The sequence below is a fragment of the Tachyglossus aculeatus genome, chromosome 2 (genome assembly GCF_015852505.1).
Source record: "Tachyglossus aculeatus isolate mTacAcu1 chromosome 2, mTacAcu1.pri, whole genome shotgun sequence".
Classification (NCBI taxonomy): Eukaryota; Metazoa; Chordata; class Mammalia; order Monotremata; family Tachyglossidae; genus Tachyglossus; species Tachyglossus aculeatus.
In genome coordinates, this window is record NC_052067.1 from 1,539,733 (window position 1) to 1,567,552 (window position 27,820).

General features: G+C 55.1%; 2 protein-coding genes across 8 annotated transcripts in view; one reads left to right on the forward strand and one right to left on the reverse strand.

The window, feature by feature from the left end:
• CASD1 (CAS1 domain containing 1) overlaps nucleotides 1–26,037 on the forward strand; it is a 37,146-nt gene extending 11,109 nt beyond the window's left edge. The window contains exons 2-18 of the mRNA XM_038742410.1: nucleotides 4,658–4,754; nucleotides 5,894–6,014; nucleotides 6,607–6,651; nucleotides 7,098–7,160; nucleotides 8,371–8,415; nucleotides 8,962–9,085; nucleotides 9,879–10,093; nucleotides 11,217–11,675; nucleotides 12,607–12,696; nucleotides 14,146–14,265; nucleotides 17,398–17,554; nucleotides 18,824–18,903; nucleotides 20,447–20,548; nucleotides 22,288–22,428; nucleotides 23,207–23,284; nucleotides 23,637–23,729; nucleotides 24,335–26,037. Coding sequence (XP_038598338.1) covers nucleotides 4,658–4,754; nucleotides 5,894–6,014; nucleotides 6,607–6,651; nucleotides 7,098–7,160; nucleotides 8,371–8,415; nucleotides 8,962–9,085; nucleotides 9,879–10,093; nucleotides 11,217–11,675; nucleotides 12,607–12,696; nucleotides 14,146–14,265; nucleotides 17,398–17,554; nucleotides 18,824–18,903; nucleotides 20,447–20,548; nucleotides 22,288–22,428; nucleotides 23,207–23,284; nucleotides 23,637–23,729; nucleotides 24,335–24,601 — 2,297 coding nt within the window. The 3' untranslated portion in view covers nucleotides 24,602–26,037. The remainder of the gene's footprint in view (nucleotides 1–4,657; nucleotides 4,755–5,893; nucleotides 6,015–6,606; nucleotides 6,652–7,097; nucleotides 7,161–8,370; nucleotides 8,416–8,961; nucleotides 9,086–9,878; nucleotides 10,094–11,216; nucleotides 11,676–12,606; nucleotides 12,697–14,145; nucleotides 14,266–17,397; nucleotides 17,555–18,823; nucleotides 18,904–20,446; nucleotides 20,549–22,287; nucleotides 22,429–23,206; nucleotides 23,285–23,636; nucleotides 23,730–24,334) is intronic.
• A 336-nt stretch (nucleotides 26,038–26,373) lies between these two features.
• The window catches only part of SGCE (sarcoglycan epsilon), a 56,185-nt gene continuing 54,738 nt past the window's right edge, over nucleotides 26,374–27,820 (reverse strand). For 6 of the 7 annotated variants that reach the window (XM_038742439.1, XM_038742430.1, XM_038742434.1 and 3 more), the window contains 2 exons: nucleotides 27,216–27,250; nucleotides 26,374–26,689 (listed from right to left, as the gene is read on the reverse strand). In XM_038742439.1, coding sequence (XP_038598367.1) covers nucleotides 26,639–26,689; nucleotides 27,216–27,250 — 86 coding nt within the window. In that variant the 3' untranslated portion in view covers nucleotides 26,374–26,638. The remainder of the gene's footprint in view (nucleotides 26,690–27,215; nucleotides 27,251–27,820) is intronic. The other variant, XM_038742426.1, reaches the window with a different exon arrangement.

A 27,820-nucleotide genomic window follows, 5' to 3' on the forward strand; every position in this document is an offset into this window, starting at 1 on the left:
AATGGGGATTAAAGCTGTGAGCCCAAGAGGGACGTGGATCTTGCGTCTAGCCTAGTGCTTCGTGCAGTGCCTGGCATAAATAGGAAGTGCTTAACGAGTACTGTTAAAAAAACAAACAGAAAAGAACCGTCTAGTCCAGTGCCCTGCACACAGTTGGCATTCTGTGCCCACCACTGATGTGCTCCCACTCCCTGCTGACCTTGCCGCGTGGGTTGAGGTGCCTCCGTCTCCTCTGGTCACCACCAGCTCGGCCGTCACGTTTGCCCCTGCCCCGTCCCCTCTCTGCCGCTTTGCAGCCGTGTCTGTTCCTCCATCCTCTGCGTGCCAGCGTGGCACTACCTGCTTGGGAAGACGCTTCCTCCTGGCCACCCGCCTGCCTCCCTCCGCTCCTGTCCCTTCCCTGCCCCAGCGGGGACAGCAGGTCGGCCAGAAATCCCGGCAGTTGGTTTCTTGAAAACAAAGGAAACAAATCCATTTGCCCGGGGAGTCTTGCCAATTTACAGATCCATTTTCCCCCCGTCCCTCTTTTTTCGGGGGGAGCCACTGGGGTTGGTCAGGACTCTGTCTCCCCCCCCACAAAATGTTTAGTACCCTATTTGTCTGGCTCCCCTGGGGAAGCAGAGTGGCTCAGTGGAAAGAGCCCGGGCTTTGGAGTCAGAGGACATGGGTTCAAATCCCAGCTCCGCCACTTGTCAGCTGTGTGACTTTGGGCAAGTCACTTCACTTCTCTGGGCCTCAGTTCCCGGGATTAAGACTGTGAGCTCCATGTGGGACAACCTGATCACCTTGTATCCTCCCCAGTGCTTAGAACAGTGCTTTGCACATAGTAAGCGCTTAATAAATGCCATTATTATTATTATTATTACATTTCCTGGATCTTTGATCGAAGAAGTAGTTATTGTATTGAATGAGCGCCGGGCTCTGGATGTGGTGCGCTGTATTGGACACGCTCCCTGCCCAGGAGGAGATTCTTGGGCAAATGGATTTGAGAAGCAGCGTGGCTTAGTGGAAAGAGCACAGGCTTGGGAGTCAGAAGTCGTGGGTTCTAATGCTGCCTCCACCACTTGTCAGCCCTGTGACTTTGGGCAAGTCACTTAGGTTCTCTGTGCCCGTTACCTCATCTGTAAAATGGGGATTAAGACTGTGAGCCCCACATGGGACAACCTGATCACCTTGTGTCTCCCCCAGCGCTTAGAACAGTGCTTGGAATATAGTAAGCGCTTAACAGATACCATCATCATAATAATAATAATAATAATAATAATAATGGCATTTATTAAGCGCTTACTATGTGCAAAGCACTGTTCTAAGTGCTGGGAAGGTTACAAGGTGACCAGGTTGTCCCCCGGGGGGCTCACATTCTTCATCCCCATTTTACAGACGAGGTAACTGAGGCCCAGAGAAGTCAAGTGACTTGCCCAAAGTCACCCACCTGACAAGTGGCGGAGCCAGGATTCGAACCCATGACCTCCGACTCCAAAGCCCGGGCTCTTGTCCACTGAGCCAAGCTGCTTCTCTGCTCTTGCAGGCAGAATGATCTGGTGGAAAGCACAGTAGGGGGTTCTAATCCTGGTTCCTCCACTGACCTGCTGTGTGATCCTGGGCAAGTCACTCAAGCTCTCCGTTCTTCAGTTTTCTTGTCTGTAAATTGGGGTAAATTGGGGTAAATTGGGGCGTCCCAATTCTCGTCTGTAAATTGGGGCGTCCCTCTCCTTTAGACTGCTAGCTCTGTGTGGGATGGGGCCTGTGTCCAGTAAGCGTATGCTGGCTCTGCTCCAGTGCTTTGCACAATGCTTGGCTCAGAGGAAGCACTTAACAAATACCGCAACTACTATCATTCATAATTAAGGTGGTGAAGAGAACAGGTGATTTCCTCTAGAGCTGGCCAAACCAATAGCCAGTAGGCAACTAACTCCGTAGAACTCACAGCCTTAAATTAGGTAATCCAAAGGGTAATTACCCTATATGCAGTATGCAAATTGGATGCAGTTTACTGCTGTGCTAAAAAGTCTGAGCAGGGCAGAAGAAAACCCTGTAATCGCTGCCCTTTGGAAGCTTAGCTTTAAGACTGGCACATCAGCCAATTAAAAGAAAAAAAAATCCTCCTTCAAGGGACCATTGGGTGCTTTTTCAACACGAAATTGCTTTATATTGTATTATTGTAATTGTTGATGATGATTGTGATATTTGTTAAGCACTTACTATGTGTCAAGCACTGTTCTAAGTGCTGGATTAGATACAAGCTAATTAGATCGGACCCAGTCCCTGTCACACATGGGACTCAGAGTTGTGATCCCCATTTAACAGATGAGGTCACTGAGGCACAGAGAACTGAAGTGACTCGCCTGGGCCGGGATGGGCTCCCACGGGCCATGCGGGGAGGCTGTTGGGGGGGCGTCGGAGTTGGGGCCCGTTGTCTCTGACCGTGGGGAGCAGGTCACATGGGAAGTGGCGGTGGCCGTGCCTCGACGTCCCCACGGCCCGAGACAAGGTCCTCGGACCCTGTCTATGCCCGGTGGACCCGGGCCTGGGGCTCCCAGACAGTTTTCGCTGCCCCAGGCTCTGTGTTGGGTGAAACGTTGGCCTGTATCCCAGTTCTTCCGGGAATTTTCCCTCCAGCTTGTTTTTGGGAAATTGCAGCTATTTTTTGCCTGTTTCATCATGAAGGACGCGGGGATGAGGTCCTTGGGTATCCTTGGGTATTATGTCCCACACGCTTAATACAGTGTTCTGCACATAGTAAGCTCTCAATACGTACCATTGGTTGATAGAAGATTCGTCTTAGGCTTGGGCTCGACTTCCTTGCCAACTTGTACTTCCCAAGTGCTTATTACAGTGCTCTGCACACAGTAAGCGCTCAATAAATACGATTGAATGAATGAATGAGTGATACCGCCTCCGACTTGTCAGCTGTGTGACTTTGGGCAAGTCACTTCTCTGTGCCTCAGTTACCTCATCTGTAAAATGGGGATTAAGACTGTGAGCCCCCTGTGGGACAACCTCATCATCTTGTAACCTCCCCAGCACTTAGAACAGTGCTTTGCACATAGTAAGCGCTTAATAAATGCCATTGAAAAAAAGTTTTATCTGCCTCTCTTTTTATTTTTTTTAAATTTTATGGTATTTGTTAAGTGTTTACTAAGTGCCAGGCCCTGTTCTGAGCCCTGGGATAGATACAAGATAATTCGTTCATTCATTCATTCAATCGTATTTATTGAGCGCTTACTGTGTGCAGAGCACTGTACTAAGCGCTTGAGAAGTACAAGTTGGCAACATTTAGAGGCAGTCCCTACCCAACAATGGGCTCACAGTCTAGAAGGGGGGACAGACAACAAAACAAAACATGTGGTCAAGTGTCAAGTCATCAGAATAAATAGAAGTAAAGCTAGAAGCACATCATTGACAAAAGAAATAGTAAGTATGTGCAAGTAAAATAAATAGAGTGATAAATCTGTACAAACATATATAAAGGTGCTGTGGGGAGGGGAAGGAGGTAGGGCCGGGGGGATGGGGAGGGGGAGAGGAAAATGGGTTCAGTGTGGGAAGGCCTCCTGGAGGAGGTGAGCTCTCAGTAGGGTTTCGTAGGGAGGAAGAGAGCTAGCTTGGCGGATGTGCGGAGGGAGGGCATTCCAGGCCAGGGGGAGGACGTGGGCCGGGGGTCGACGGCGGGACGGGCGAGAACGAGGTAGAGTGAGGAGGTGAGCGGCGGCAGAGGAGCCGAGGGTGCGGGCTGGGCTGTAGAAGCATTAGCTAGAGGCTTCTTTCTCCCTGCTGTTTCTCTTCACTGTTCTGAAAACCACCTCATTCTTTGGACCGGATTCCGTGGCACTTTGATAAATACTCACAAATAATAATAATAATGATGGCATTTATTAAGCGCTTACTATGTGCAAAGCACTGTTCTAAGCGCTGGGGAGTTTACAAGGTGATCAGATTGTCCTATGGGGGGCTCACAGTCTTAATCCCCATTTTACAGATGAGGGAACTGAGGCCCAGAGAAGTGAAGTGACTTGCCCAAAGTCACACAGCTGACAATTGGCAGAGCCGGGATTTGAACCCATGAACTCTGACTCCAAAGCCCGTGCTCTTTCCAGTGAGCCAAGCTCACAAAGGAGTTGTTGGACCAGAGTGTCTTAAACTGCTTTACTTTTTTCCCTGTTAAATTGTTCGGGGGCTGGGATCGTGGCTCAGTGGAAGAAGCACCGGCTTTGGAGTCAGAGGTCATGGGTTCAAATCCCGGCTCCACCAATTGTCAGCTGTGTGACTTTGGGCAAGTCACTTAACTTCTCTGGGCCTCAGTGACCTCATCTGTAAAATGGGGATTAAGACTGTGAGCCCCCCGTGGGACAACCTGATCACCTTGTAACCTCCCCAATGCGTAGAACAGTGCTTTGCACATAGTAAGCGCTTAACAAATGCCATTATTATGATTATTATTAAAGAAACTCCTCACTCAGCTTCAAGGCTCTCCATCACCTCGCCCCTTCCTACTTCATCTCCCTTCTCTCCTTCTACAGTCCAGCCCACACCCTGGCTGTACAGTGCTAAGCGCTTAGTACAGTGCTCTGCACATAGTAAGCGCTCAATAAATTCGATTGATGATTGATGATGATGGCCGAGGTCCTTTAACATCTCGTTCTCGTTGAATTCCTTTCAGGCGATGACTCATGCGAGTCCCTTCTCTCCAGCGGCCGATTTCTCGGGGATAAAGTGTGGCAGCCGCACAGCTGTATGATGCACAAATATAAAGTCAGGTGAGAGGCCTTCTCGCGTCCTCCTCTCGCTCCGTCTCCTCTCCGGCCGGCCGTGGGCCGCTTCCAGGCCCGCGGGTCCGTGGTTCCCTGCAGCTCCTCATGGCTCACGATCCGTCATCATCCCAACAGTTGTGGCAACAAAAATAATCAATGTGGTAATGATTAGGAGGCCTAGGAGGCCTTCCCAGACTGAGCCCCTTCCTTCCTCTCCCCCTCATCCCCCTTTCCATCCCCCCATCTTACCTCCTTCCCTTCCCCACAGCACCTGTATATATGTATATATGGTTGTACATATTTATTACTCTATTTATTTATTTATTTATTTTACTTGTACATTTCTATCCTATTTATTTTATTTTGTTGGTATGTTTGGTTCTGTTCTCTGTCTCCCCCTTTTAGACTGTGAGCCCACTGTTGGGTAGGGACTGTCTCTATGTGTTGCCAGTTTGTACTTCCCAAGCGCTTAGTACAGTGCTCTGCACATAGTAAGCGCTCAATAAATACGATTGATTGATTGATTGGTAATGGTAATAATCACTGTGGTATTTGTTAAACACTTACTCTGCGCCAAGCACTGTATTAAGCATCGGGATAGGTGGAGATAACCAGATTAGACCTAGTCCCTGTCCCACGCGGGGCAATCAATCAGATATATTTATTGAACGCTTACTGTGTGCAGAGCACTGGATGAAGTGCTTGGGAGAGTACAATCTAGACACATTACCTACCTGCCCACAGGATATGAGAGTGTGTCAGCTGCTCACCAACCACGCCGCTCTGTGGGAGCGGGAGTGAGGCCACTGCCTGTGCCACTCGTGCCCTTCAGCCTCAATGCCACCTGGGACAAGGAAATTCCCCGGGGCTGTCACTCCTCTCTCGAGGCTGACGGTCCCAAGGGGATGCCCGCTACCCTCTTACTCCAAGCGGCCCCTGACTCGGGCCATCCCTCAGTCTCGGTCTCTTGCTGACGGACGCGCTGTGAGTCTTGCCCGCAGCCTTCCCTCCGCACCCTGGGCCATCTCCCGGGCAGGTCTTCCCCCGGAGGTGCCCCCTCCCGCAGGCCCGCTCACCTACTCTGCCCCAGAGTGCCGGGTACCATTGCCGTCATCATCGCTGCAACTGGTGTTTCTGGATTTCAGTGAAGCCAAAAGCTGCCTGGTGGATAAGCACATCGTGTTTGTGGGAGATTCCAGAATTCGCCAGCTGTTCTATTCCTTCGTGAAGATCATCAACCCTCAGTTCAGAGAAGAAGGAAACAAGGTGAGGATTCCGCTTCGGTGCCCCCAGCACTTAGGCGGGCAAGGCTGGCAGTTCTGGAGTCGGAGGGGGTGGTGCTTGGCCGGAGGGGCGGGGAATCGTTGGCTAGCTGGGAGGCAGTTTTAGGGAGTGGCAAGACTGTGGGCCAGGAGGGCCATATATACCTGTATATATGTTTGTACATATTTATTACTCTATTTATTTATTTATTTTACTTGTACATACCTATTCTATTTATTTTATTTTGTTAGTATGTTTGGTTTTGTTCTCTGTCTCCCCCTTTTAGACTGTGAGCCCACTGTTGGGTAGGGACTGTCTCTATATGTTGCCAATTTGTACTTCCCAAGCGCTTAGTACAGTGCTCTGCACATAGTAAGCGCTCAATAAATACGATTCATGATGATGATGATGAGGGAAACTGCTACCTAGTTCTCTGGTGGGTATGAATGGCAGGACTGGACTAGCAAGGAAACGAGGTGGGCGTGAGTGGCAGGACTGTGGACCAGGAGAGAAAATGGTACCCAGGCTCGAGGTGGGTATGAGTCGCAGGACTGTGGACCAAGAGGGAATAATGTTAACCATCTCCGTCCTCCAGCATGAAAACATTCCTTTTGAAGACAAAGCGACGGCCGTGAAAGTGGTAAGCGTTTCCAGCTCTATCGTCGGTGGTGCGGTGGGCGGGGATCGCTGCCCTGGCCGCCCACTTCCCACCCGCTCAGGAGTTCACCAGGACGGCGGGTGCGGTGGGCGGGGATCGCTGCCCTGGCCGCCCACTTCCCACCCGCTCAGGAGTTCACCAGGACGGCGAGGGGCAGGGCCGGGGTGGGTCCTGCCAACCTCGGAGAGGAGAAGCTGTGGTCAATTAATGGCGGGTGCCAGGGGGCAGCTGATTGCTGCATAGGTCCCTTGGTGGGGCTGTGGGGAGCCCACCCCACGGCACGACGGGCGACAGGGATTCCTCCTGTCTCAAGATGACCGCTTCCCCTCAGGGCTGGTCCTGCCTGACCCCAGGGAATGGGCGGGGGTGGCAGGGCGGTGATGCCCGTGGTGGGAAAGCCTCGGGTGTCAGGTGGATTTCCCTCCTAGGACTTCCTGTGGCACCCAGAGGTCAACGGCTCCATGAAGCAGTGTATCAAAGCATGGACGGAGGTAGGTGGGTGTGGGCGGGCAGAGGGGGGGTTTTGGGCGAACACAGGTGGGGTGGGTGGGCAGAAGTGGGGCACCGTCTCCGCAGGGCCATTCCCTGTCGAGTCTCTGAGAGTCAGAGTGTGCCAGTTCCTAATGGGACACCAAAGATGTAACCAACTCCATCTCAAGTTGGTGAAACACTCAGTTGGAATCAATAGAACTTTCCTGTGTAGTAGCCTGACCGCAAACTGCAGAGAGTTTTAGAAGGAGAATCGTCAGTCAGTAGAATTTAGTAGGTACCATCTGTATGCAGTGCACTGTACTGAGCACCAGCTGTGTGTACAACAGTGTTCTGGGTACCTGTTGTGTGCAGAACACTGTACTGGATACCTTCTGAGTGGAGAGCACTGTAACAGGAACCTAATGGCCGCAGATCACTGTCCTGGGTACCTGCTAGAATTCAGTAAAGGTGAATGATAACCATAATAATAATAATAATAATAACTGTGGTATTAAGCGCTTGCTATGTGCCAGGCACTGTACTAAGTGCTCGGGTGGATAGAAGCAAATCAATCAATCAATCAATCGTATTTATTGAGCGCTTACTGTGTGCAGAGCACTGTACTAAGCGCTTGGGGAAGTACAGGTTGGCAACATATAGAGACGGTCCCTAACCAACAGTGGGCTCACAGTCTAGAAGGGGGAGACAGACAGCAAAACAAAACATATTAACAAAATAAAATAAATAGAATCGGGTTGGACGCAGTCCCTGTCCCAAGTGGGGCTCTCAGTCTCAGTCCCCATTTTACAGATGAGGTAATTGAGGCCCAGTGAAGTGACTCGCACAAGTTCAAGCAGTAGACAAGTGGCGGAGCTGGGATTAGAACCCGGGCTTATGGTCTATCCACCACGCCATGCTGCTTCATCCATTCCTTCAAGGACCTTGCACATGAATCAGATTCAGACTAAGTACCTTTCATTTAGGTCCCAGGCGTTTTTTGAGGTTTGAATGTGCAAGCTTAGTGCTCTTAGTATCCTTCAGTCTGAGGGGCGGGATGTCCTCTGCCGATAGAGTAAGAACGAAAAATTCCCTGATGGAAAAGGAGAAACATCAGCGTTCTTCTGGGCCTCACTGTCCGTCTTGAGGAGGAATGGTGCGGGAGCTTTCGCATCCTTTGGGGGAGGCCTCTCCTCCGGCCACACACGTAAAACTTTCCTCTTCCCCTTGCAGGATTCTGCGGCAAAGCCACACATCATTGTGGCAGGCGCAGCCACGGTAAGCTTTTAGGCTCTCTTGGTGCAGTGTGGCTGTGGAGGTAGCAGTGTTGATAATAATGAGGGTATTTTTTAAGCTCGTCCTGTTCTAAGTGCTGGGGCAGGGACAAGCTTGTCAGGTTGGACGCATTCCCTGTCCCGTGTGGGGCTCACAGTATTAATCCCCACTTTCCAGATGAGGGAACTGGGGCTCAGAGAAGTGCCCAAGGAAACACAGCAGCAAAGTGGCGAGGCTGGGATTAGAACCCTGCTCCTTCTGGCTCCGGGCCCGTGCCCTGTCCGCTTCCCCATCCACTCTGCTTTCCAATATTAAGTAGTCCTGGGATGTCTCTAGGGCAGTCTGGGTTCTGGGACATTCCAGGATCTGTGCTCCTGACTGGCTCTCACTCTGGCTACAAAACTTCCGAGGCGTTTCTCCGTGGAGCTCTACCCAGCTCAGTCCCCAACGTGAGCCCTTTCTTCCTCGGCCAGGGGGGAAGTGCTCAAGTCCTCTTGACCTGCAGTTTGGGCCGCCCACGATGACCTCTGGTCTGACTTCCTCTTGCAGTGGTCTATCAAGATGCGCAACGGCAGCAGCGAAGCCCTGGCGCAGTATAAAAGCAACATGTCGGCCCTGGCGCCACTGCTGGAGAAGCTGGCCAAGACCAGTGATGTTTACTGGGTGCTGCAAGGTGAGAGACGTCAAGTCCGTCGCCCTGAGTGCCGGGCTGGGAAACCTGCCCTTTTCCCACCGGGACAACTGAAGCTTTGGAACGGTGGAGGCATGGGTGATTCAACCCTGACTGTGCGCTCAGCTCTGCGTTGGCAGCAGTGTAGACGCACGGCATTCCGGTTGGATCGGGTACCGTCACTGTCCTACACGGGACTCCCAGTCTAAGAGGGGAGCAGGGCGGGGATCCCATCTCCATCTTACAGTGGGGAATCCGAGGCCTGGGGAGGCTAGGCGACTTTTCCAAGGTCACACAGGGGCAGGGCCAGGGCTGGAGCTTGCTGTGCTCCCCCCCAGCCCCGCTGCCTCCCAGCTGGTTCCCAAGCCAGGGCTGCGGGCTGCCTAGAGCTGCTTGGGCTGGGAGGGCAGGATGTGCTGGGAGGGGCCAACCCGCGATAGAAACAGTGACTGGAAGGCATGGCCCCTGCACAGGCCCCTTGGCCCCCCAGTCACTTCATGCTGGCCACTGTGTGACCGCGGGGAAGTCCCCAAGTGAACCCAGGGTCCATGGTCTCCTCCCTAAGCTAGCCTGGAGATCATGGCCTTTTCCCTAAGCAAGCCCGGGGACCACGGTCTTCTCCCCAAGTAAGCCCAAGAGCTATGAGCCCGGAGGCCATGACCTTCTCCCTAAGTGAGCCCGGGGACCGCAGCCTTCTTCCTAAGCAAGTCCAGGGGCCACAGCCTTCTCCCTGAGCAGCTCAGGGGCCACAGCCTCTCCCACCGCCACTGCCCTGACCTTTGTCTCCCCGGCGCAGACCCCGTGTCGGAAGACCTCCTGAGCGAGGGGCGGAAGATGATCACCAACCAGCAGATCGATGCCTACAACGAGGCGGCGGTCGTCATCCTGAACGGCAGCGCCCGCGGCACCAAGTCCCACGTGCGGGTGTTCAGCGTGTCCACGCTCATCGCTCGGGAGACCATCGCCAAGTCCCCGGACGGCCTGCACCTCCCAGAGTCCAGCAGGGAGACGGTCAGCGGCGGGGGCGGGAGGGCACGGCCGGGCCGACTGCCCGAGCTGCAGGCCGGGACCGTATCCGTGTCCTTGGGGGAGGTTCAGACTGTCTTCAAGTCTGAAGCCCTGTCCAGCCTTCCCTGTCCACCGGTAGTACGGACTGAGCGCCTTTGCAGAGCACAGCACTGCTCTGAGTGCTAGGGAAATGCAGGATTCCCGTTCTCTGGCAATCAGCAGCTTGTGCTCCCAGTGGGGAGCTTATCATCATCATCATCATCATCATCAATCGTATTTATTGAGCGCTTACTATGTGCAGAGCACTGTACTAAGCGCTTGGGAAGTACAAATTGGCAACATATAGAGACAGTCCCTACCCAGCAGTGGGCTCACAGTCTAAAAGGGGGAGACAGAGAACAAAACCAAACATACTAACAAAATAAAATAAATAGAATAGATATGTACAAATAAAATAAATAAATAAATAAATAGAGTAAAAAATATGTACAAGCATATATACATATATACAGGTGCTGTGGGGAAGGGAAGGAGGTAAGATGGGGGGGATGGAGAGGGGGACGAGGGGGAGAGGAAGGAAGGGGCTCAGTCTGGGAAGGCCTCCTGGAGGAGGTGAGCTCTTAGCAGGGCCTTGAAGGGAGCTTATCTTCCTTCCTCACCACGGGAGAATGTGCAGAGAGCACTGTGGGTGCCCACTGCGGGCAGAGTGCTCTGCTGGGCACCTGATATGGGCAGAGCACTAGAGTGAGGGTTTGGGGGTGTGCAGGTGAAGAAGCAGACACATTTCCTGTCCTGGAGCTGCTTAAATGCTAACGACCCAATGTCCCCGGCGCACATGGTGCCTGGGGGACAGGGCGATGGTTAACGGGGGTGACGGTTTCTGGGGGCGATGGCCTATAGCCAGAAGTGGTGGGGCAGCATCCTGAGCCGTGCTCTCTGCCCCATCGCTGCCGCCCAGCGCGGGGCTGCCTTTGGCCGAGGGGGCCAGGCTGCCGGGAGTCCTGCGGCCACTGCTTAGCCATCCTGGCCGGGCCCGTGGGGCGGGCTGGGGCCGCAGGGCGGAGATCAGCGGCGCTCGCCCGTTCCGGCCGGGCCGCGACGGAGCACCCGCTTCCTCCCCGGACAGAGCGCCATGATCCTCATGAACGTGTACTGCAACAAGGTCCTGCGACCGGTGGACGGGTCCTGCTGCCGGCCCCGTCCCCCCCCGACCCTCCTGCAGAAGCTGGCCGCCGCCTTCTTCGCCCTGTCCATGGCCGGCTACGCGCTCTTCTACCTCGTCCGCCGCCACGGCCGCCGCAGGAACAAGCCCTGCCCCGACCCGGAGGGCGGCAGCGGCGGCAACGACGAGGGTGACCGGAAATCCGCGTCCTCGACCGCCGCGATCGCCGCGGCGTCGCCTCCGCCACCGGAGCTGCTCCTGCAGTCGCTGTGCAAGCTGGGCCTGATCATGGCCTACTTCTACCTGTGTGACCGGGCTGACTTCTTCATGAAGGAGAACAAGTTCTACACCCACTCGGCCTTCTTCATCCCCATCATCTACATCCTGGTCTTAGGCGTCTTCTACAACGAGAACACCAAGGAGGCGAGAGGCGTTGGGCTTTTCTCTGGGTTTCCCCTTGGGGTGGGGACACGTCGGGGGAGGATTGGGAGCCCTGGGTCCGAGGGACAGTGGGCCGGCTGGGTCCGGGGCGGGCCCTCAGCTGTGGATGGGGTCGAGCTCTGATTCAGTCAGTCATTCATTCGTTCATTTAATCATATTTATTGAGCGCTTACTATGTGCAGAGCACTGTATGAAGTACAAGTCGGCAACATATAGAGACGGTCCCTACCCAACAACGGGCTCACAGTCTGGGGGGGGGAGACAGACAACAAAACATGTAGACAGGTGTCAGAATCGGCAGAACAAATAGGATTATAGCTATATGCACATCATTAACAAAATAAATAGAATAGTAAATGTGTACAAGTAAAGTAGAGTAATAAATCTGTACAAATATGCAAGTGCTGTGAGGAGGGGAAGGACGTAGGGCGGGGGGGATGGGGAGGAGGAGAGCTTAATCAATCAATCAATCATATTTATTGAGCGCTTAGTGTGTGCAGAGCACTGAACTAAGTGCTTGGGAAGTACAAGTTGGCAACATATAGAGCACTTAGTGTGTTCAGAGCACTGTACTAAGCGCTTCTGAAGTCCAAGTCGGCAACATATAGAGACGGTCCCTACCCAACAGCGGACTCACAGACTAGATCGGGCCCTCCCTGGGGTTTCCAATCAATCAGTCAGTCGATCGTATTTATCCAGTGGTTCCACACCTCACTCTGGCCCTAGGGAGAGAGTCTGGATGCCTTGAGCTGACTGGAGCTATGGAAGTGATTTGGTTCAGGGTGGCCGCAGTAGCGATGTGGCAGTTTGGGGGGCGTTTCCCAAAGCCCCCGGGTGACGGCGGGGTGACCGCGCGGCTCGAAATGGTGTCCTTCTGCCCGGTGACGTTGATCTCTTGGCTCCCGCCGCCCAGACCAAGGTGCTGAACAGGGAGCAGACGGACGAGTGGAAGGGCTGGATGCAGCTGGTGATCCTCATCTATCACATCTCCGGAGCGAGCACGGTCAGCGGCGGCCGGTGGGCTGGGGAGCGGGGGCACTGGCAGGCCGGGAGAGGGGAAACGGCCTCGGCCCGCCTTGACCCTGGTCACGCCCGGTTTCCAGGGGGCCCCACGGAGCTTACCGTCCGGCAGAACTTGGGGGAACAACGATTGCCGGCTCGAGGTTTAAAGTTAGGGACTAAAGGGTGGCCTAGTGGGTAGAGCACAGCCCTGGGGAGTCAGGAGGACTTGGGTTTGAATCCTGACTCCGTCGCTTGTGTGCTGTGTGACCTTGCAAGTCACTTCACTTCTGTGCCTCAGTTACCTCATCTGGAAAACGAGGATTAAGACTGTGAGCACCATGCGGGGCAAGGGCTGTGTTCCAACCTGACAACTGTGTAATCTAGTCTGTTGCCTAGAGAAGCAGTGTGGCTCAGTGGAAAGAGCACGGGCTTTGGAGTGAGAGGTCATGGGTTCAAATCCCGGCTCCGCCAATTGTCAGCTGTGTGACTTTGGGCAAGTCACTTCTCTGGGCCTCAGTTACCTCATCTGTAAAATGGGGATGAAGACTGTGAGCCCCCCGTGAGACAACCTGATCACCTTGCAACTTCCCCAGTGCTTAGAACAAGTGCTTAAGCGCTTAATCAAATGCCATTACAGTGCCTAGCACATAGCACTTAGCAAATACCACTGAAGAAAAGAAAGGGTCCAGGACCCTGGGGCAGATCCCTTGGCGGGGTAAAGCTCACGTTGAAGGAGAGGCACCGGGATTGATGTCATAATAATAATAATGATATTTGTTAAGCACTTACTATGTGCAAAGCACTGTTCTAAATGCTGGGGAGGTTACAAGGTGATCAGGTTGTCCCACGGGGGGCTCACAGTCTTAATCCTCATTTTACAGATGAGGTAACTGAGGCACAGAGAAGTTAAATGACTTGCCCAAAGTCACACACCTGACAGTTGGCGGAGCCGGGGTTTGAACCCATGACCTCCGACTCCAAAGCCCGGGCTCTTTCCACTGAGCCACGCTGCTTCTGCCATGGGTGGGTGCCCGCCCGTCACTGCGGTGGGCGGCACCCAGACAGATGCCGTTGCTGGGAGGGGGTTCCTCGGCTCCCTGATGGCGCCCCGGCCCCACTGTCGCACTGGTGGGGCGGGGGGACATGTCCCTGGGAAAGCTGATTATACCAAAACGGATCGGTTCGGGATCCAAAAGACCCCCGCCTACGGGTCTCTTTGGTTCATTCATTCATTCAGTCGTATTTATTGAGGGCTTACTGTGTGCAGAGCACTGTACTAAGCACTTGGGAAGTACAAGTTGGCAACATATAGAGACGGTCCCTACCCAACAGGGGGGTTCAGAAGTCCCAGGGTGTGACCCTTTTTGTTGTGGAAGGCCAGGGGAGAGAGAGAGGAGGCCCAGGCGTGTCCGCTGGGCAGTTCTGACCGCCGTCCCCTCCTTGCCTGCAGTTTTTGCCCGTGTACATGCACATCCGTGTGCTGGTGGCAGCCTACCTCTTTCAGACCGGCTACGGACACTTCTCCTTCTTCTGGCTCAAAGGAGACTTTGGCATCTATCGGGTGTGCCAGGTAGGTCCCGGGGATCTGCCTCACCCTGGTTTGCTCCCTTTGGTCTCCCCCCCTTCCAGTCATCGTCATCATCATCAATCGTATTTATTGAGCTCTTACTATGTGCAGAGCACCGTACTAAGCGCTTGGGAAGTACAAATTGGCAACATATAGAGACAGTCCCTACCCAACAGTGGGCTCACAGTCTAAAAGTCTAAAGTCCCACAGCACTTACGTACGTATTTGACATTTTATTTATTCGTGTTGATGTCTGTCTTCCCACCTCTGGACTGGAAGCTCCCCGTGGGCAGGGCACTGTTTATTGTTGTATTGTACTTTCCCAAGCGCTCAGTACAGGGCTCTTCCTACAGTAAGCGCTCAATAAATACGATGGAATGAATGAATGGTCATTCATTCATTCCATCGTATTTATTGAGCGCTTACTGTGTGCAGAGCACTGTACTAGGCGCTTCGGAATTACAAGTTGGCAACATATAGAGGCGGTCCCTACCCAACAATGGGCCCCCTTCCCCACCACCGCCCACGCTGCTGGATGGCCACGGCCCCCGCCAGTGTCCCTCTCCGGGCCTGTATCATCCATGCACTTGGATTTGGGAAGCAGCGTGGATTCAGTGGAAAGAGCACAGGCTTGGGAGTCAGAGGTCATGGGTTCGAATCCTGGCTCTGCCACATGTCTACTGTGTGACCTTGGGCAAGTCGCAACTTCTCTGAGCCTCCGTTACCTCATCTGTAAAATGGGGATTAAGACTGTGAGCTCCACGAGGGACAACTTGATCACCTTGTACCCTCCCCAGTGCTTAGAACAGTGCTTTGCATATAGTAAGCACTTAACAAATGCCATTATTATTATTATTATTTACATCCTTTGTCCTTACATCGACTAATGTCCATATCTGTAATTTATTTTAATGTCTTTTTCTCCTTCTTCTACTACTACTACTACTACTACTACTACTACTAATCATATTTGTTGAGTGCTTACTATGTGCCAAGCACTGTTCTAAACTCAGGGGTAGATACAAGGTAATCAGGTTGTCCCATGTGGGACTCAACAGTCTTACTCCCCATTTTACAGATGAGGTAACTGAGGCACAGAGAAGTTAAGTGGCTTGCCCAAGGTCACAATGCAGATGGGTGGCGGAGCCAGGATCAGAACCCACGCGCTCTGCCTCCCAAGTCCGGGCTCTTTCCACTTAGCCACGCTGCTTCTCACTAGATTTCTCTCAATAATAATAATAATAATGGCATTTATTAAGCGCTTACTATGTGCAAAGCACTGTTCTAAGCGCTGGGGAGGTTACAAGGTAATCAGGTTGTCCCACGTGGGGCTCACAGTCTCCATCCCCATTTTACAGATGAGGTAACTGAGGCACAGAGAAGTTAAGCGACTTGCCCAAAGTCACACAGCTGGCAATTGGCAGAGCCGGGATTTGAACCCATGACCTCTGACTCCAAAGCCCGTGCTCTTTTCCATTGAGCCACGCTGCTCTCAAGACTGTGAGCTCCTTGTGGGCAGGGAACACATCTGCTAACTCTGTCATATTGGACTCTCCCAAGTGCTTACTACAGTGCTCTGCACAGAGCAAGCATTCAATAAATATGATTGATTTGTAATTGGGGAGTGCGGTTCCTGCCTCCTGGACTTGGGGAAGAAAGGATGACAGCAACGATCCCAAGCGCTTAGTACATTGCCCTGCACACAGTAAGCGCTCAATAAATACGATTGATTGATTGATGGAGCTCTGGGAAAATTGAAATTCACCGTTGGTCGTTAGGCAGAAAACCAGGGGGTGGGCTGGGCGTTGGGGCAACTGCAGCATGGCTCGGGGAGAGTCTGCCTGGTATCCCAGTGAGCCCAGTCATTCATTCATTCCGTTGTATTTATTGAGCGCTTAGTGTGGCAGAGCATTGTACTAAGCGCTTGGGAGGGTACAACAGAACAAATAAATAGAACAAAGGGGAAGCAGTGTGGCTAGGGGAATCAATCGATCAATTGTATTTATTGAGCGCTTACTGTGTGCAGAGCACTGGACTAAGCACTTGGGAAGTACAAGTTGGCAACATATACAGTCCCTACCCAACAGTGGGCTCACAGTCTAAAAGGGGGAGACAGAGAACAAAACCAAACATACTAACAAAATAAAATAGAATAGATATGTACAAGTAAAATAGAGTAATAAATATGTACAGACATATATACATATATACGGGTATATATATATATAGGGGAAGCATCGTGGCTCAGTGGAAAGAGCCTGGGCTTGGGAGTCAGAGGTTATGGGCTCTAATACCAACTCTGCCACTTCTCTGCTGTGTAACTTTGGGCCAGTCACTTCACTTCTCTGTGCCTCAGTTCCCTCATCTGTAAAATGGAGATTAAGATTGTGAGCCCCACGTGGGACAACCTTGATTAATAATAATAATGATGGCATTTGTTAAGCGCTTACTCTGTGCAAAGCACTGTTCTAAGCGCTGGGGGGGGGGATACAAGGTGATCGGGTTGTCCCACGTGGGGCTCACAGTCTTAATCCCCATTCTACAGATGAGGGAACTGAGGCTCCGAGAAGTGGAGTGACCTTGCCCAAGGTCACGCAGCAGACATGTGGTGGAGCTGGGATTCGAACCCATGAGCTCTTTTCCACTGAACCACGCACCTTGTATCCCCCCCAGCGCTTGGTGTTCTAAGTAGTGCTGTATGCTTGGTGGCACATAGTAAGCGCTTAACAAATACCAATATTATTATTATTAAACAGACGCCTTCCCTACCCACTAAAGGTCTAGAGACGAGCAGTCCCGAGAGTCCCTTGGGGCTGGGGGCGCAGGACCCGTGGAAGAGGCGGTGTGGGGGGCGTGGGGGACCACGTTTTATCTCCGTGGACCTCAGCCGTGCACCGGGGTGGGGCTTGGAGGCAACTGGTGATTTGCAGCCTGGTCACCCGGCCTGGTCCATGCCCAGTGTTTCCTAGGCGACGGCAGGGTCCGAGTCCCCTCGGGATCGGTTGCCCACCGTGCGGACCGAGGGCCGTTTGGTCGGTCGTCCGCGAGTGGCGCGTGACCGGTGGGGTTGGGGGGACAACTCTGAAGGCCTTCCTCCCCTCCTCCCGTCCGTCTGTCTGTCTGGCCGGCCGGCAGGTGCTGTTCCGGCTGAATTTCTTAGTGGTGGTGCTGTGCATCGTGATGGACCGGCCCTACCAGTTCTACTATTTCGTCCCGCTGGTCACCGTCTGGTTCGTGGTCATCTACGTCACCTTGGCCCTGTGGCCACAGATCGTCCAGAAAAGGGCCAACGGTGAGGACGCGTCCCTGCTCGGGGGTGGCTTTGGGCCTCCTGGGTTCCGGCCCGGCACCCGCTCACCGGCCTCGCGCCCGGGGTCGAGCGGCACCACGCCCGGGCCGTTGGGACCCTTTGGCGACTGCGGGCAGGCGTGGTGGTCAGTTGGTGGTCAGAAGCGGCGTGGCTCGTTGGAAAGAGCACGGGCTTTGGCGTCAGAGGCCAGGGGTTCAAATCTTGTCAGCTGTGTGACTTCAGGCAAGTCACTTCACTTCTCTGGGCCTCAGTTACCTCATCTGTAAAATGCGGATTAAAAGAGAAGATTAGGTAAGCAGCGTGGCTCAGAGGGAAGAGCCCGGGCTTTGGAGTCAAAGGTCATGGGTTCAAATGCAGGCTTTGCCACTTGTCAGACTTTGGGCAACTTACTTAACTTCTCTGTGCCTCAGTTACCTCATCTGTAAAATGGGGATTAAAGCCGTGAGCCCCACGTGGGACAACCTGATCGCCTTGTAACCTCCCCAGCGCTTAGAACAGTGCTCCGCACATAGTAAGCACTTAACAAATGCCATCATTATTATTATTATTAAAACTGTGAGCCCCCCGTGGGACAGCCTGATCACCTTGTAACCTCCCCAGCGCTTAGAACAGTGCTTTGCACATAGTAAGCGCTTAATGCCATCATCATTATTATTATTACTATTATTGTTATTATTGAAATCAGTTTCCGGGGGAGAGCCTTTGGCCCACTGATTAGACACTGACTGGAAGTGGTGGGAAAAAAAATGGGCCCCTTGGAACTGTAGCCGGCAGGAGACATAAAGACCGAGAGAAAGCAGAGTGTGGATCCTCGGATCCACCTGCCATTGGGATAGCGGGGCTGACCAGGAGAACTGGGGGCTGGATGTTGGGGAGGCAGATGTTCCTGGAACATCTGCGGGGTGTGGGGGGGGTGCCCCGAAGCACCCCGAATGCTGGTGCTTTATAGTAATAATAATAATGATGGTATTTTGTTAAGCTCTTACTATGTGCCAAGCACTGTTCTAAGCACTGGGGGGGATACAAGGTATATAGTAGCTCAGACACCGGACACCCCTTGTCCGGCCCGCTGTCACCTCGCCCCCGTTTTGGAGTGGGGGTGGGCCGAAGTGTGATTAAACGGGGCTCTCGGGCCGCCGGTGCCGGCCTCGGGGAGCTCGTTTCACTCAGAGGGCACTAGCCTCTCCACCCCCACCAACCCTGGGGACGTTGAGTCACAGAAGTCCACCTTTTCTGTGTTCCGTCTCCCAGGAAACTGCTTCTGGCACTTGGGTCTGCTGCTGAAACTGGCGTCCCTGTTCTCGTGCATCTGCTTCCTGGCGTATTCTCAGGTTGGTCTGGCCGCAGCGGGGCTTCCCATCGCTGGGGGAGAGTGTGGCCCCCAGGCTCGGAGGAGGGAGACCCACCCGGCTCGCGAAGGATGGGCAGGGCCCCCACGACCGCCCTCCTCATCTCCGGGCATCCGGTCGACTACGCTCCCTCGGGGGCTGTGCGGGTTCTGTGCCGCCCACGGGACTTCACCTCCTCCAGGAGGCCTTCCCAGACTGAGCCCCTTCCTTCCTCTCCCCCTCGTCCCCCTCTCCATCCCCCCCATCTTACCTCCTTCCCTTCCCCACAGCACCTGTGTATATGTATATATGTTTGTACATATTTATTACTCTATTTATTTTACTTGTACACATCTGTTCTGTTTATTTTATTTTGTTAGTATGTTTGGTTTTGTTCTCTGTCTCCCCCTTTTAGACTGTGAGCCCACTGTTGGGTAGGGACTGTCTCTGTATGTTGCCAATTTGTACTTCCCAAGCGCTTAGTACAGTGCTCTGCACATAGTAAGCGCTCAATAAATATGATTGATGATGATGATGATGACTTGGGAAGTGTGCTTAGAGAAGCAGCGTGACTCAGTGGAAAGAGCCCGGGCTTTGGAGTCAGAGGTCATGGGTTCAAATTCCGGCTCTTCACTTAGTGGGCAAGTCACTTAGCTTCTCTGAGCCTCAGTTACCTCATCTTTAAAGTGGGGATGAAGACTGTGAGCCCCATGTGGGACAACCTGATCACCTTGTATCTCTCCAAGCGCTTAGAACAGTGCTTTGCACATAGTAAGCGCTTAACAAATGCCATCATTAATTAATTCATGTGGGGTTTTTCTTCACAGGCGCTAGCTTGAGAGATGGGATGGGGGCCGGGGCTTCTGGTGGTCTTGAGCCCCCAAAGGAACGACCCCTCTGTGGGGGAAAGTTGGGGGCAATTCTTTCCCCCACCCGCGAGGGGCTTTCCAAGGGAAAAGAGAAAAAAGGAAGCAGCGTGGCCTAGTGGATAAAGCACAGGCCTGGGATTCAGAAGGATCTGGGTTCTAATCCCAATTCTGAAACTTGCCTGCTGTCTGACCGTGGGCAAGTCACTTCCCTTCTCTGTGCCTCAGTTCCCTCATCTGTAAAATGGGGATTAAGACCGAGAGCCCCACGTGGGGCATGGATTATCTCGTATCTAACCCAGCACTTAAAACAGTGCCTGGCACATAGTAAAACACATAATAAATATCACAAAAAAGGGGGGCAGACCCTACTCTGACCCATTAGGGGCTTTCCGAGGGGAGACATCCACAACCCCAGCCTGGGAAGGGTCCTTTTGGAGGGTGACACCTCCTGCCCCATCCCACCAAGGGTTTTCTCGGTTGTGGCATTGGCATCGGTCCCGTCCAGGTTCCGCCCCCTGGGAATCCGGCCCAGGTTGGGGAGGACGGGGTGATGATGGGCGGGAGGAGAGAAGACAAGCTATCTTTCCTCTGTAGCAGTCTCAGTCCGTCGCTCTGCGCCCGGTGAATACCTTGCTCTCTTGGGCCCCATGGGGCTGTGTGGCGCTTGCCTTTCGCAGGGAGCGTTCGAGAAGATCTTCTCGCTGTGGCCGCTGTCCAAGTGCTTTGAGCTCAACGGCAACGTCTACGAGTGGTGGTTCCGGTGGAAGCTAGACCGCTACGTGAGTGTCGCCTCGGGGCCCCGGGGGGATGCCCGGGGGGTGGCAGTTGGGGTCAGATTGGGCACTCAAGCACACGCTTCCATTCTCACACCCACAAAGTCCCCCATGACATCTTTCCTCCTGCCCTTACATGCACATACTCTCCCATGCACCTGCTCTCCCGTGTACATGCTCCCACACACATCTTTCTCCTCACACTCACAAGCCCCTGCGCCTCCTCCCATACGCTTTCACGTGCACACTCTCACATCCTCTCACTTGCACGCACTTGCCCACATCTTCCCACACGCTTTCACGTGCAGATGCTCTCACTCACATGGTGCTGGTAGGCCGGCCCTGGCCCTGAGATGAATGTGGACCCTGGGGTGGGCTGGGCAGTTCCACCCAAACTCCTACCGTCCTAATGATAATAATAATAATAATAATGGCATTTATTAAGCGCTTACCAAGTGTTCTAAGCGCTGGGGAGGTTACAGGGTGATCAGATTGTGTCACGGGGGGCTCACAGTCTTCATCCCCATTTTCCAGATGAGGGAACTGAGGCAGAGAGAAGTGAAGTGACTTGCCCAAAGTCACACAGCTGACAAGCGGCGGAGCCGGGATTTGAACCCATGACCTCTGACTTCAAAGCCCGTGCTCTTTCCACTGAGCCATGCCGCTTCTCACTAGTTCAAGTCCTGGTGCTTGAACCATTGTCCACGGGAGGTGCTGTAATAATAATAATAGTAATAATAATAATGATGGCATTTGTTAAGCGCTTATTATGTGCAGAGCACTGTTCTAAGCACTGGGGTGGGGGATACAAGGTGATCAAGTTGTCCCACGTGGGGCCCACAGTCTTAATCCTCATTTTACAGATGAGATAACTGAGGCTCAGAGAAGTTAAGTGACTTGCCCAAGGTCACACAGCAGACATGTGGCGGAGCCGGGATTCGAACCCATGACCTCTGACTCCAAAGCCCGGGCTCTTTCCACTGAGCCACGCTGCTTCTCTACCTGCTGCTGCTGTGTGCCCAGCACTGTGCTGGGGTAGATTCAGGACAATCGAGACAAATCGGACACCCCATGTGGGCTCGTGGTCTAAGAGGGGACCACAGGGAGTTTTTCCCCATTTTACAGAGAAAGAAACAGAGGCCCAGAGAAGTGAAGTGATTGCCCAAGTTCACACAATAGGCCGGGGGAAGAGGTGGGACCAGGACCCAGGTCTCTTGGCTCCCAAAGCTGTGCTCCTTGCGGTAGGCTCCGAGTCTTGGCTCATCATCATCATCAATGTCGTATTTATTGAGCGGTTACTGTGTGCAGAGCACTGTACTAAGCGCTTGGGAGGTACAAGTTGGCAACATATAGAGACAGTCCCTACCCAACAGTGGGCTCACAGTCTAAAAGGAATAATAATGATGGCATTTATTAAGTACTTACTATGTGCAAAGCACTGTTCTAAGCACTAGGGAGTTCACAAGGTGATCAGGTTGTCCCGGGAGGGCTCACAGTCTTAATCCCCATTTTACAGATGAGGGAACTGAGGCCCAGAGAAGTGACTTGCCCAAAGTCACACAGCTGACAAGTGGCGGAGCCGGTATTTGAACCCCTGAGCTCTGACTCCAAAGCCCGGGCTCTTGCCACTGAGCCACACCAGGCCTAATCGTGAGTCGGCCCGTGCCCGCCCGTTGGGTCTGCGGGCCGGGCGCTGCTGACGTCCCGGGGCGGGGCTCACGGTCCGCTCCCTGTCCTGGCTTCAGGTGGTGTTCCACGGCATGGTGTTCGCCTTCGTCTACCTGGCGCTGCAGAAGCAGCAGGCGCTGTCCGAGGGGAAGGGCGAGCCCCTCTTCTCCACCCGCGTCTCCAACTGCCTGTTGTTTGTCTCCGTGGTGTCCTTCCTGGTGAGTGCCTGGCAGCCGGGAGGGCCGGAGGGTGGGCGGGCTGCCGCCCGGGACCCCCGCGGTGCTACTGGCGTAGCATTTATCTTCTTTACCTGAAACATAGACTGTGAGCCCACTGTTGGGTAGGGACCGTCCCTCTATGTTGCCAGCTTGGACTTCCCAAGCGCTTAGTACAGTGCTCTGCGCACAGTAAGCGCTCAGTAAATACGATTGAATGAATGAACGGTGTCCTGGCCCCCCCACCAGATGGGGGCCGGAACCCCCTCGTTGCAACCTTTCCCATCGTTCCCTCCCTCCCTGCCCCACGGTGGGGGATAAGCAAGGGTCAGTCAGTCAATCAGTCGTATTTATCGAGCGCTTCACTGTACCAAGTGCTTGAGAGAATACAATACAACCGTAAACAGACGTGTTCCCTGCCCGCAGCGAGCGTACAGTCTAAGCAGCAGCCGCCCTGCCCGCAGCACACATCCAGTCAATGCTGCTGGCCGAGAGTACTTCCGCTTTTGATTTTTGAGTGGCTGTAGCACTGAGAGCTTTCTCTAGGCGAGCCCCGCTCACCTCGGGCCGGCCAGCGATGACCTGAGGCTACGGATACCTTTTCTCCTTCCTGCCACCCGTGCCCGGGGAAGCCGGCCGTGCCCTGCGTATGATCTGGAGGGGACAGTTGGATGCCTGAGGGAGGGTTTGGCAAGAGGAAGCTGTGCGGCTTGTGACATGGGGGGCCCCCCTCCAGGCCCCAGCCACAGTCTGACAGAGAGTGTGTGTGTGTGTGTTGCAGACGTACTCCATCTGGGCAAGCAGCTGCAAGAACAAGGCCGAGTGTAATGAGCTTCACCCGTCCGTGTCCGTGGTGCAGGTAACTCCATCCTTGCCCAGCTGAGCCGGCCTGCCTCCTTGGCACCGGGGCGGGAGCACCCTCCCAAGTGGATCCGGCCCCCGTTTCAGTTGGGGAGGGCTCGGCCGGCATCATGGACCCCAGCGGGTCTGCTCGTGGGGATGGGGCGCCTCCCCCCAAAGCAGCTGCAATAGTGTCTGCTGGACATCCGCCGGGAGGTCGCACGAGCTCCTCGGGGAGGTCAGAAGACATGAGCGGCCCATTTCCCACCCGCCCGCCCCTCCCTTACCCCCCCAAGAGCCCTCACGGGAACGGGAACGGCCCTCCGGTTGCGGTGCCGGACCTGACGCGGGGCCTCCCACTTCCCGTGCAGATCCTCGCCTTCGTCCTGATCCGCAACATCCCTGGCTATGCCCGGTCCGTCTACAGCTCCTTTTTCGCCTGGTTCGGGAGGATCTCTCTGGAGGTGAGCGTGTGCCTGCCTGGGCTGACCAGCTTCCCCTCGGGCCGCACCCTCTCCCGGCTCCCGGCGGGCGTGGGCCATCTAGAAACCTCATTTCGGCCAGCTGGGCAGATCCCAGCGATCCTCTGGGAGAGCACATTCCCGGTTGGGATCGGGCCAGCTGAGCCGAGACAGAATCGAGAACGGCCAAGTCAGTTCTGCCGGGCTGGAGCGCCTGCCGGGGATCACGGCGTGGCTTTGATCCCCCAGGGTCTCCCTGTGGGGCCTGGTTAACCCTGGCTGTCAGTCGTATTTATTAAGCACTAACTATGTGCAGAGCACTGTACTAAGCGTTTGGGAGAGGACAGTATAACAATATAACAGACATGTCCCTTGCCCACAATGAGCTTACAGTCTAGAGGGTTGCCAGGTTTCTGCCAGCCCTAGGCCTGCTTGGACCGACCCTGCCCGGTGGCTCCCCCCAAGCCGGGCAGGGCAGGCGGGAATTCGGGCCCTACCTCCAGGCGGGTCAAGGGATGGGCTTTCTCTGGGGAGGGGGCGGGTACGTAGGCTGGCATCGAGCCCCGTGCCACCCCGGGGCCCGAGTGACAAGGCCATGGCTCTTGCAGCTGTTCATCTGCCAGTACCACATCTGGCTGGCGGCGGACACACGGGGCGTGCTGGTCCTCATCCCCGGCAACCCGGTGCTCAACGTGGCCGTCAGCACCTTCATCTTCGTATGTGCCGCCCATGAGGTGTCGCAGATCACCAACGACCTGGCGCGGGTCTTCATCCCCAAGGATGGCTCCGCCCTGCTCCGCCGGCTCGGCTGGACGGCCGGCTTCTTTTCCAGCCTCCTCCTCGTCTCCTCCCTCCAGGACCGGCGGGGACACTGACGCTCACTCTCACACCCCCTCCCGGGGTCGTCGCCGCGGCGGCCGGCCGCACCCAGGTGACCGGCACCCCGCCAGGGTCCGGGTGGAGCCGCGTGGGCGGGCGTGAGCCCGCGGTGGCCGGGGGCTTCCCCTCGGGACGGCGTGCGGGATGGAAACGCACGTGGGCTGGGCCGTCTCGCTTTGGCTTCTGTCAGGGTGGCCGTCGGAATGGAGCAGTCGGTGGATCGGGAATCAGGATTCTGATTTGGGGGCGCCTCCTCGAGCCGAGGACAGCCCAGGTTCCTGGGAGAGCAGCCCAGGGGTGCGGATGGGGCCTCGTGGCCGGTTGGACTCGCCGGGCACCACCGGGCCCTGTGGGAGAAGGGTGGGGAGACTCAGGGTGGGGTCAGCAGAACTTATTCCGACACGTCCAGCAGTGACTCCACTGGCCCGTTCCCTTCCGGCCTCGGGCAGTTGCTCCTGCTCTCCCCCCCTCCACTGAGCCTCTCGACATCCAGCTGGCGCGGTGGCTGGGCAGAGGGCAGAGGGATGAGCTCTGCTTGGTCAGAAGACCGTCGCCCGCCTGGCATCGTCTTGTGAGGGTCAGCCCTGGTTTCGGCCGCTCCTGGGCTACGATCCCCTTGGCCGAGGGGAGGTACCGGAGCAAACGTGGGCGGCCCGAGCCTCTAACCTGCTGCTCTGTGCCGGGCGAGCCCTGTTCCGGGATGGGGCGGAGTCGGCCCGGCTCCCGCTCCCGGGTCCGTCCGCGGGGTGTTCCGGATGCGGGCGGGGAGTGAGCGTAGACACGTTTTTGCTGGTCTGGCTCCGGCCGGCTTTGGGCTCCGGCCTGGACCCACGAGTTTGCTCTTGAGCTGTGGCGATTCCTTCCTCTCGGACACGTCATCCAACGAACCTTCCCGGTGCCCCCTCTGCTTCTCCTGCGTCGGGGGCTGTGTCCACCCGGCTCCGATCAGTCCTCTCTGTCTGCCCCTCCGCTCGGCACTGTGCCCCCTCTGCTTGGAGCGGAGCTCCGTTGGCCCCTCAGCTCCTCACGGTACACTTCGGCCTCTCCACTCCGCTCGGTACGCCCTACCTATCCCTCCACTCCGGTGGTCACTGCCTTTCCCCTCCTCCTCCCTGCCCGGTACTCGTCCCTTCTCCCCAGGCCGCCCACTCAGAGGACTTCGGTGGCCCACACAATTGCCTTTCCCCATGAACGTTTTCACCCCTCGGGTGACATGGGGAAGGTTTTCCCAGGTTCGTTTTGTAGATAGAAACGTATTTATCTGTTGTACAGATTTGGTTTTGATTTTTATTGGTGGAAAGATTGCACTTGTTCGTCCTTACTGTATGTGGGGTAAAATGTATTTTCTGTTGGTTCTGTGAGGATTCCGAGTAATTTAAATGGTCAATAAATGTTCTGTGGATGCTTATTTTTGTATCGGGCGAGGCCTCGACTTCCCGTGTGTGTGTCTCCTGCCCCGGGGTGGGGTAGGGGTGAGCGGTCTGGGCTCAGGGGCTTCTCTGCTCGAGGGCGGAGGTTACCTTGGCGTGACCTCGAGGGGAAGTGAGCAGCGGGGCGGCTGGAGGAGTGATTTCTTGATGGTGAGGGGGGCGGGCAGGGTCTGCCAGGAGTAGAGGGTCCCTGGAATGACCGCTCCGGCGGAGAGGGGTCCGCCTCCAGGGGTGTCTCATCTCCATCCACCACCCCCTTCCCTAAATAGGCCCTGGCCGGATCCCGGATGGATGGCTACCGCCCCCGACCACAAGAAACCGGCCTGCCACTCCGCGGCTGCTTTCGTCTGGTCCTTTATTAATAGTGTTCGTCTTAGAGGTTCGTCTCCCTCTTGGACGTAACAAATGTAGAAAGTTGTCAGTGTGCGTACAAATCGCCGTGGCTGCCCGGAGTAGAAAAGCACAGGGTGGATAGGATCGTGGCGGGAGCAGGGGTTAGGGGTTGGGGCGGGGCATGCACACAGATCGCTGGGAAAGCTCGCGCGCCCATCCCTCCCTGGCGGGGAACGACGTGCCGCATTTGCGTCCCCGCTGCGTCGGCCGTTACAGATTCATAGCTTCTGTCAGCTTTCTTTCCTCAGGGATACCGTTTACCTGCAAAGACAGAGAATCCTGGTTGGAAGAAGAGGAGGAGGAGGAGGAGGAGTGAAGAGAAGGGCAAGGGTGGGTATACAGAATGGCACTGGTCCCTTGTAGAACTCGGCAGAGCCAAGGGACGGCGTCATCCATCAGTCTACGAAGCCCAGGTCCGCTCTCGCTCCTCCCAACCGGTGGGTGTCGATTCCCCAGCTCTGGATACACCCCTGCTGACCTGGAGAGTGTGAAGTTCCATTTTTTTTCTCCCGGTTTCCCAGAAACGGGTGCTAATTGTTTCCCTGGCTACTACTCTTGGGGTGGTGGTGCGAGGGAATGGAGCGAGGATGGAGGAAAGGTCGGCGAGGGGGCCCCGTCCTTCTCCGGGGAGAAGCCCCCGCTGAGGCGATGCCCCGTTGTCCTGCCGGGAACCTGGAGGGGCGAGGCCTTATCGAGCAGAGAGGCCTAAGGGCCTCAACCGGTCTGGGGCGGGGAGGTCCCACCCCCTTGAGTCGGTTCTGCCCTGGTTCGAGCCCCTCATACTTGCCTCGAATCTTTGGAAAGTTGTCATGCGAAACTCTCCTTCAGTTCCCCGGAAGCAGTAATAGAGAAGGTGGAGTTTGAATGAACACACCCAACTGGCAGTTGGGACACAGACCTCAGCCCCTTCCCCCTGGCCTGGGGAGCCCGTGGCCACCGGGAATAATCCTGGGGTCACGGGGAGGGGGAACCCGCGGCCACTGGGGAGAAGTCAAGGTTGTCAAGGGAGCCCGCAGCCACCGGGGAAAAGCCAGGAAGGCTGCCTGGGCACCAGGGGAAAGTCAGGGGAACCCACGTCTACTGAGGAAAAGCCAAGGTCGCCGGGGAGCCTGTGGCCACTGTTCAGGTTGCCTCTGCTCATGTCTGTGGCCTTTCTGGCAGTAGCGATGTGGGCCGAACTGGCTGGGGTTCTGTCAGGCATATTTATTGAGCTCTTACTGTATGCAGAGCCCTGTACTGAGCGCTTGGGAGAGTGCAGTAGAACAGACGCACGCCCTGTCCACAACAAGCTTACAGAGTCAGCCATATCCTCCTCTCCAGCGTCTCCCCTCCTTGGCCGGCGCCCATAGCAGACCGGCGGTCGGGGCAGGCCGGTGTAAAGCCCTGAAGGAG